Genomic DNA, 9895 nt, shown 5'->3' on the forward strand with positions numbered 1-9895 from the left:
TAAGTAGTATTAAATATAAATAATATATAAGTCTAACTATACTGTGTCATCAGTAAAGTTTATGAAGCATTTACATTAAAACACATTTTTAATTTATTTTGCTTTAAAAGGGAATTGAACAATTGGGTTTGACGTTGCACGTATGCCTGTACAGCTTTGTTAGAATCAATGAATCCTTCTGTTAATGTTTGCTTCGCGTTATGCCAGAAAATACATATGTATTAGTGAAGGCCTGAAACTACCAGTGGCTGTAACTGCTAGTGGACAGTTTTCTTTGGTACTCTATTTCACTAATACGTCTGGCAAACCCCTGCCATTTACCTGTCTGGTACAGTAAGATCTTGGTTTTTCTTGATGTATTTGAGGGTATTGCTTTTTAGAAGACAGACAAATTTACATTTATGTAGGTTTATCATCTTACAAAGGGTGTTCCCCTTACCCTTAAATAACTTTGTTCTCTTTTCCTGAAGTATTTTTTCATGGACCTTCACATTAGCACATGAATTTACCCTGTTTATTGTTGTTGGCATATGTTTGTCAGCAGGTATTGTCAGTGCTTAGCTCAGGGGCTCTAACTGAAGTTTGTCACTAGCTTGTAGAGTGTGAGGTATGGGTTGCAACACGTAGGGTGTGGGTTATAGGTTGCAACAGGTAGTTCTTGGGTTCTAGGCCGATTGCTAGTTAAATTGTGTGTGTGTTTCAGCCTCAGCTTAACACGTGCCTGCTGTTAATTTTCTTTAAGTGATGGCTTAATGATATCTTCTGATATCTCATTACACTCCAAAAGATTATTTATGGACAAAGAGAACTACCTCCACAGCTTACTAGGAAATGGATTGCCAAAAAATGCTAGTCGAGTTATTAATCCGACATGCAAAGCTGTCTTTGATTATGAGCTTTGAAAAATAACAGTCTAGACCTGTACTTTGTTTTTTGTTAAGTTCCAAATAAAGTTAGATGAAGTAAATAGCTGTTACACTGCAAAATCTGTCTGAAGAGATTTTTGTCTTTTAATTGCAGTGACGTCTTACAGTAAGTAATAACTGTCTATGCTTTGGTGACATCTGGTGTTCCTAGCCTTGCATGACAAGCTGGAGTTTTGAAAATGGAGATTTAGAACAGCTAAAACTACACCCCCACCCCCAGTCAATTTTTGGAAACTGGATTCTCTTGACTTGCTATCTCAGCCTGTTTCCACAGAGAGGTTTTTGTTTTGGGGTGTTTGTTTCCTTTTTTTTTTTTTTTTTTTTTTTTTTTTTTTTTTAGTGGGAAGTTGGGTGACTGTTCATAAATTTTAAGAGGGCCTAGATGGTTGCAGTGTTCACTCGCCCACTAAATGAGGAAAGAAAAGAAGTGGTATGAAATACTGTCCTTGTCCTTTTGTCTTCAGTGAAAGAAATGCCATGGTTCTTTTTTAAAGTGTTTAATATGTATGTCTGACTAGCACATTTCAGTTGACCTACTTTTTGGAATTTGACCATCTGAAAATACAAGGGCTAGGTAAACTATTTATACACTAATATTCTATAGCATTGTTTCACGTTGATGTATCCCTTGGCTCCAGTGAGGCAGGATGCAGGATTGAACACGGTGTGTTTAATACCTTCCAGCTAATCCTGTTCTGGGGTAATGCCTCCCTTAGGGGTTTGTTCTTCCTGGCGTCTGAAGCTAACATCGTTCCCACCCTGTGTGTCTGATCTTTAGTAGGGGAACATCTGTTATGGCCTGACAGTTGGATTAGGATAAATTAAACTTTTACCCAACAATGCAGTATAGCGGTGGTCTGTGTGGGAGCACACAGGAAGGAGAAACTGCATCTTGCTGTAGGTATGAACTTGCACATCGGTAATTAAAAATGAGTTGGGAATATGCACATTGTAATTACTGTGGAGTAACTCATGTCCCTTTAGTTTATATTTAAAACTTTCCATGCGATATTTTTTTTAGGTCTTAAACTCAGCTAGTGGTAAGGACCGAGAAGTCTCTGTGGAAGTGTGTCTGCTGTGTAACCAGTCCTTAGTAATGGCCAGCGTCAGGGATCAGAGCTTGCTTTTGCTTGGTGTGAGAGGTCGCAATGGATCTGTGAACAGAAGGATGACTAGGGTACTCTTCTGGGGAAGATGTGCGCTTTTCCCCCTTACAATCTGTTTTCTTGTTGACTATTTCTCTTGAGTCCTGGCCCTCCTGCAGTGTTTGCTCACAGTGTGCATGGCAAATGGGGTTTCTCAGACTAGGCTTCCCTGAGGGAAGGCAAGTATTTGCCTTACTAATTTATGTTATTTTTTTAAAAGTGCAGTGGCTTTCTAAGAAAAGGCTAAAATCACCTTCTTCTGTCATGTGGTAATTCTATGCAGTGTGTTATGACTTTAGGAAATAAGTGAGCAGAAAAATCTGAACACCTATTTCTGATAGAAGATGGACTCTGGTGTGTCAGAGGAATTTGACTATTAAGGAATGTTGAGTAGGGTAGTGGTAGCTTATAGAAGTCATGTTCATGTGAGATAAGACAGTGTTTGGCAATCAGCTATTGCTTAAAATTGTGTGGCCGCAGTGTATTGAATAATTATAATTCTCTAAGCGGGTCAGTTTATACTACCTGAGTAATAGTTGTCTCTTCTGACTTTAATTTTTCTTGCTTCTCTGGAGTTTTCCATTTTTGGCTGAAAAGGAGAAGTTCCTTTTCAGAAGTCAACCTTAAAGTTCCATTTAGCTGGGGGTTAAAACTCTCTTTTGCATGCCTAGAGGAATGGGGTTGCTAACAACACGCAGCGTACCTTCTCGTAATCATTTTCATGTTTTAAAAAATGAAAGCAGCATTTATCCTTTGTATTAACAATGAAATTCTAAGAAGTGTAAGATGTTTAAAAAAACCAAAAAGATACAAATAAGAACTTTCTGACTGAATGTTGTTGTTCATGTATATTTAAAATAGGAATTGGTTTCAAAGAAAATAATGATAAAGCTGACGTGAGAATAGGAGATGGATTATCAGATTGAGAATAATGTTCATCCTGGTGGAATAGATTCATTTCAATAGCTTTAGCTATTCAGAATTTGGGAAACTAGTATAAATCAGAAGGGGGAAGTGATTATCAAAATTAGATTGCATCTTTACTATAACTTCATTTTTAAAGCAGACCAATTCTAAAAATGTGTTTTCTATCAACAGGATGTAAAGTAGAATCTATATTCCTGAATGTTGAAGCTGTAAACACACATAGAGATAAACCTGAGGTAAGAATATTTTTCAAATCGGAGAACTTGACGTGATATACTGTCTGAGCTGATTTCCATTGTTCTTGTGGTTAGAAATTATTTGATAACTCAGCTGAGTGTATTTAATTTTACATACCAAGCTTTACTACTGGTTTGCTGTTGGGGGAATGGAATCCTTTTTATTTATCTTTTTAAAGATTTATCTTACATACGAGCTCTAGCTGGAGTAGTTTATCTTCAAAAAACGAACGAGAATTTGAAGATACGATATCAATCTAAAAACTGTATAAAGTTCTTCCAGGCTTTGTCATTCAGCAGAAGTAGGGTGTAGTCAAAAAGTACATTGTTATGAATGCCACGCCTACTTTGGAGAGAGTAAATAAATCATCAGCTTTTTCATCACTGCGATCATTGCTATATGAAAAAGAGGAATCGATGATGCCACCTGCGTTTTAAGCCAAAGTTGGAGAGGAAGACTAGATCTTGGGATACAGCAGAACATCTGGGGAAAAGGAAATTGAGTGTATTTGTAAAATGTAAGTGGAGATAGGATGTCAGACCATGGCAGCTTCCTACTCTCCCTTGTGTCAGGCATGTGGTTCTGTGCGCTCATAAGCGTTGACGTGAGCTTAGGTTGATTCTGCTGCTTGTGCAAAGCTCTTCCATTGCTGCATTATGAAAGTTACGTAAAATGTGTCATGATGACAAATTTCTGGTTCCCTTTCACATCCTCGTGCTAATGCTACTAGGTATGGTACTGATGCCTTGCTGAGGTTATAAGCCATGCCTACTGGTGAATTAAAAGTCAGTTTGACAATATGAGAAAAAAGGGCTGTTTGTGGTGGTTTTCAGAATAGTGGTTTATGGTGAAAAGGAATCTGGCGATAAATGTGTTTATATGTGTGTATTCAGTAAGGCACGTGACACAAAGTGCCTTACTTATATGAGGGTACACATTTGTGGCAGTTGCGCAGGATTCATGCTGGAGCGGTCTGCGAAGTTTTGTTTTAATGACTTGGGTATTCTTGAGTTCTGAAAATACAGACTTTTGGTTGTTCGTAGCCAAGACATTTTCTATTAGATAGTTGTGTTGTGTATTTCCTCTCTCTTCCCCTTTCTCCTTTCTCATTCTGCTTTACCACTTTTGTGTCTTAATTTGGTTTGTTAGGTTTAGGAAATGCATTCTGTTTTCACAGTGCCTAAAAGGTGTTGGAGAAGCATTGGTGAAAATAGATGAGGACGTCTTAGAGCAGGTGTTACATTATCCATGTTAAATAATGTAGATCAACTGAACATTTTTAGTTTGGCTGTTAAAATATTGGTGCTGAATTTACAGCTTGGTAAAGTGTCTTGGGAACTGCTGTTGGAAATACCACTTCTCTAACTGAAGGTGTTTATTTTGAGGGGGAAAGCTCTGCCCGAGTCACCCAGTGACTCTTAACATGTCTAGCAAGTGATGTGGCCATACTGATGGTGGTGCTGGGTGATTGTATTTCAGGTGCATGTAGAGGATCATGCAGATAGGTGAATTGCAGTGGACACAAAAACACAAAGCTGTTCATTTAGAACATAAATAAATTGAGTTAATGAATTTTAAAAAAGAAAAAAAAGGAGCAGAGGCATTTTTATTAAAAACCCCCCAACACTCTTCTCCCTCTGTCCCCAAAGAAACCCCAGACCAGTGAAGTATGGGTGATGATACGCTGTTCATTTTGTAGGGCTGAATGAAGGACGAAGTTGATCCTGTCTGTGTTTAAATGCTGCTCAAAGGGCTATGAAAATTTCAAAAGCTTCCACTTACATCACCTACGAAAATGTTAATTATTTCTGTAAAATTAAATTTTCAAATAGTCTACTGAAGTCAAAGCATTTAATTAAATACAGCATCACAGATAACAACATTGCTAAACAATGAAACTATTTGATTAAGAATTGCCCAGTGTGCTGTTCTGTGCCCCCACAAGTAATTTGTAGTCTGTGTTTCAGAACAGTGCACTTGCTCCTTTTTGGCTTCAGCTGAAAGCATCTATTTTCAAATTGCCAAAATGCAGGCAAAGCACTAGAGTATTTGTTTATAGTATGTGTAAACTTCATTGTGTGATGATGATTTGTCTGAGGTGGATTGAAGCCTTGTGTTTGTCAGCATTGTAGTGGATTAAGTTCCTGACCTTTTCAAATGAAGGAGTCTGTAGACTTTTTACTGAAAATAATTCAGGAGAATTACTTTGGCTGTTGCTTGAGTCTCCCCTCTTTGGGCCAGAAAACAAGCACTGGGCTAAAATGTCTACTTTGCACCTGTGTCTTAGTCAGTGAATGACAGATGGGGAGATTGCTCGTAGCAAGAAACAGAGATGTCCTTTTTGATTTTGTGGGTGGAAGGCGAGAGGGAGATGTTACGGAAAGCCGAGTTTGCTTATCACAGTGTAAAACAAGTAAGACTCATGAAGCCCGTCAGCACGAAGTTTGGAGAATTGGCAATGACTTGGCCTAAAACGGGCCAAATCTTAGATTGAGATCTTAGAAGGAACTTTGGAACAGTTTATCATAGTCTGCTTTTTTGGTAGAAGGGAGAATACTAGGTGCACGGTCTTTGGGACTTGCATGAAGTGGTACCATGGCCGGCGTGATTCCTGAGCCTGGCTCCGCACGGCTGCACTCAAAGTTGTGCTTCCTGGCACGAGTGTGTGGCTGCCCTGGTGTTTTGGTTTTGTTTGGGTTTGAATAATTTGCTGCATTGAATGTCTTTTTTTTTTTTTTTTTTTTACCTACAGCCTCTGCAAAATGAGGTGAGATCTAGTCGGTGTGATCAGTCTTGAATGGTTAAGGTGTCTGGGAAGAGATTTTTCTATTTTGTCAGGTGTAGTACATTGCCTGTAACACAAGCAAATGTTAAAGTCTTCCCTTGGGAAAGAAGTATATGGCGCAGTTCAGCAAAGCATTGAAAGTTGCTTAATGGGTAGACGTGCATGTGCCGAAGCACAGCTTTAAGTGGATTCCTGCTTGGGCCTGTAAAAGACTTCCTCCTAAACATTAATGACTTGAGCTTTTGGTAATATTATCAGCATGGGATCAGCGATTACTGTAAATACGTTTTCCTGCTGTCTAGTTCTGGGACACCAACCAGCTGTCAGTTTGCTGCATTCTCGGGGTGTGGGGGGTTAAAAAAAATCTCTGCTTTTAAATAAATGCAGCTGTGTACTTGTGAAGGAATCTGATTGGTGTTTTTTGTTGCTCTTACTGCTGCATGATAAATATTCTCCTCTGTATTTTTATTATTATACAGAATGTAGACATTTCCAGACCTCCCGAGGACGCTCTTGTAACAGTCCCTGCTCATCAGTGAATCCTGTGTGCTGACCAACTATCGAACTTGGGGTGCTGTTTTCATCCTACTACTTCAAAATAAATTGAAAAACTAACCATTCCAATCACTTTGAAATAAAAAAGCCCCACCCAAACCCAACAACTCAAAACCCAAACCAAACGTTTGTACAGCGCATGACTTGAAAAAATTACCAAATCACAATAAAACTGTATTGCACTGGTTAATTGATTGTGAATGAGTTATCAAACATTGATCGGCTGTCACTGGAATGCTGTTTTTGTAAGTTGCTATAATTTAAAGATCCTGCAGCATTAAGTTTGATTGTAACAGCCAGCAATCATTTAATGTTAGTTGCAGTGTGTTTATGAAAGCCATAAAACACAACATGCTGTGTGAGATAAGAAAAAGTTTAAGTTTGTTTCCTAGGCACCAGTATTATCTATTTCAGTGCCCTTGGGAGTGATTGGACTGCTATGTAGCATAAAATAACAATCCATAGTTACTGTAAAACCTTAATCCTGCTGATCCATAGCACTAGTGCTCTAGATGTGCTAATTAATGATGTGCTGTTTGAAGAGGGTAGCAAGTTTTCACTTAGCTCCAGAACAATTATTCAAGGTACAGGAATGTGTATAAATGTTTTTAATATATGACTTTTCTTATCAGCTGTTCTACATTAACTAGACTTTAGGGTTTGTCTGCCGGCAGAAGTGATTTTAAACTTCCTCTTTTCCTGCTTCTTGTACAGATGTGGGTGATCGATGAGCGTTTACAGCTCTGCTCCATATGTTTTGTACCCAGATTTTATCTAGGCTACAATAAGCAGTGTTGACTATTTCAGAGCGTGGAAGCAGAGTTAGCCTGATGATTTTGCAGCTGGGTTGTGACTCCAGTAGGCGCAGGATCTCAAACCAGCAGGGTGTGCATCCTAAACTGAATTACAGCAAAAATCTTTCACAGGCTGGAGAAGACTGCAGCTTGTTTGAGATGTGGTGCCATGCCTTGCCTCCTTTCTCTGCGGTGTTACGGTGGGCAAGACGAGGCAGTGGGAAGCATCTGTGCCATTGAAGCAGCTTTGTTTAGGTAGCATCGAGTCTGGGAAAGACAGAAAATCACCAAGTCCTGGAACTGTCTTCTGAGGGGGGGTCTTTTAGTCTTGAAAGTAAGCAAGCGTGGCATGTTGTGGAAAGCTTTTATCTGTTACGTTTCTCAGGTGGTATGTTTTTCCAAAACTGGGATTTTGGAAAAAAAGTGTTACATATCTGCACTTCTGAAATGACATGGAAGTTTTCAGAGGCTTATAGCAATCGGGAATGTCTGATATAACCAAATAACCTCCTGGCCAGAGAGCCTCCCACTGTACCTTGGTATGCAGGTAGTTAAACCGGTGTCCCAGGATGGGCTGGGACTGGGGGAAACCCGGATTATTTTCCTCTCTCTGTTGTGACTGTGATGTGGGAGTGTTTTGTCACTTTTCTGTGTTTAATTGCCCCAGCCTCTTGGTGTGTGCTTTGCTGTGAAAAATGCCACAGAGGAGGAGACCTGAGCCTGCCATACCCACTTGCAGATGTTAATTCGTGAGTCCGGCTGCTTTTACCTGACAGTTGAGGTGACATCCTTGTGACCTCTCAGGGATGCCGGCCGTAGTCGGGTACTGAGAAGCCGCACTGAGACGTCTTGGAGTGCTGTCACCTCTGTGGCCCATGACTAAGGAAGTACCATGCAAATTTAAGCTAAAGGCACAACGTTTTTGACGGAGCCAAAATCTGCGCAGGCATCTGCTGTGGAAAAACTGAATTTTGCTGCTTGAAAAAGGACAGCTTGGGCTGTTGGAGGAAGCAGAGGGGGAAGATGGAAGGGGCAGGAACTTGGCTGGAGAGGAAAGCTGGGCTTGCCCGCTCTGCGGCCGGTGGAGGTTGCAGAGGGAGGGGAAGTGGCAGAAGCGCCCAGGACCCTCCATCCCTGCCAGCTGCTGCCAGCCCAATTTCCTGGGGCTGCGGCTGCGTGTTGTTCTCTTTGCTGAGCGTAATGTGCTGATGCGTGCCACGGAGTGAAGCGGATGTTTAAAAGCAGTCTTGTGCTCACTCTAAGGGGTCTCCTATTACAGCAGGATTGCTTAATAGTCCTCTCTGGCTTATTTTCTTAGTAAAAGAAAGGCCTGATGCTGGGCGGGAAGCGGCAGTGACAGTTTGTGGCACAGCGCGCTGAGGGAAAGCTGGCTGATGAGTACTGGATTGTTTATATTGTGCCGTTTATTTCTCTGTTTATGCCTGTGCTGGTTCTTTTCCCTAGAGGTTCCTCCTTTTCCCTAGAGGAGCCTTCCTGCAGAATCTTCCTGTTTTGCTGTGCAGATCGCATGTAGCTAATCAAAATAAAACTGAAATGGCAGGCTCTGTCCTGTTTGGAAACCCCTAGCGCTTTGTTCCTGGGGGAGGCTCTGTTCTGTAGGGGAAAAAAAAAATGTACAAAGCAGGGAGGAGTATAACAAGGAGAGGAAGAACAGTGGCGTAAGAGCGTATTTGAGTTAATATGTGTGTGTTGAGCCTTTCCAGAGAGGACTGGGTGAGAGGGACCCTTGTGCAAGGCAGAGTGAGACCGCTCCAGCCCCGGTGAGTGGGCTCTGGAAGCAGCGAGCCCGTGCCCGGACTGACCGAGGGAGAGCCCGTATGCCATGGTAGAAATAGTATTTTAAAAAGGTGTGTGTTGTTTTTATTCCCACTCCTGTGCTTCCCAGGCTCTCCAGACCATGTATCCGCTGGTGCGTGGCAGTGGTAGTGCTGTTCCCAGGACGGCAGTTTTGCCCAGGTGTGCTTTGGTAAGGCAGTGCTGAAGAGTTGCAGGGACACCTTTTGGTCCCAGAAGTAAGGCTAAAACCTCAGTCGTCTTTCTAAGCAGCAGCACTGTTCTTGTTGCGCAGCTTTTCTCTCTCGATGCCCACGGCTATTCTGGAAGCAGGTACAGTCCCAGCTGCCATCATCTGATCTAATGTGATCCCTCTGACTAGGAATCCATTTACCATTAATGAGGCTATTAGTCCCTTTCTAAGCCTCAGTTCATCGGGTCTTGCAGTTAGATATTCTGTTTGTCTAAGCCCTAGGGTGTGTTTATTAGGGTTTATCCCAGACAGAGTTTTCTTTCTTCAGTGTGACAGTTCAGTGTGCTTCGCTTCTGCAGCCTGTTCTCCTTCACATTTACTCAAACTGAAGCACTTTTTGCTTTCAACTTCCTTGACTGCATATCGACATTCCCCCTTGGGTCTGTCTCTGTTGTTAAGATGCGGCTTTCATCTGATACCTCTCATTGACTTAAATAAGCTGTATCTTCTGCCTTGTCTTGACTACCTTGTTTCCTTTT

General features: G+C 41.2%; 1 protein-coding gene across 12 annotated transcripts in view; it reads left to right on the top strand.

The window, feature by feature from the left end:
- LOC140658070 (6-phosphofructo-2-kinase/fructose-2,6-bisphosphatase 4) overlaps window positions 1-9895 on the top strand; it is a 53473-nt gene that overhangs the window by 38970 nt on the left and 4608 nt on the right. For 10 of the 12 annotated variants that reach the window (XR_012044584.1, XR_012044585.1, XR_012044583.1 and 7 more), the window contains one exon: window positions 3170-3234. Coding sequence is in view for 5 of the 12 variants with exons in the window: in XM_072876012.1 (XP_072732113.1) it covers window positions 3170-3234 (65 nt within the window). In the remaining 7 variants the exon portion in view is untranslated. Of the gene's footprint in view, window positions 1-1947; window positions 2104-3169; window positions 3235-6499; window positions 6736-9895 lie in introns of those variants that run through there. The other 2 variants (XR_012044589.1, XM_072876011.1) reach the window with 2 other exon arrangements.

The sequence above is a fragment of the Ciconia boyciana genome, chromosome 11 (genome assembly GCF_034638445.1).
Source record: "Ciconia boyciana chromosome 11, ASM3463844v1, whole genome shotgun sequence".
Classification (NCBI taxonomy): Eukaryota; Metazoa; Chordata; class Aves; order Ciconiiformes; family Ciconiidae; genus Ciconia; species Ciconia boyciana.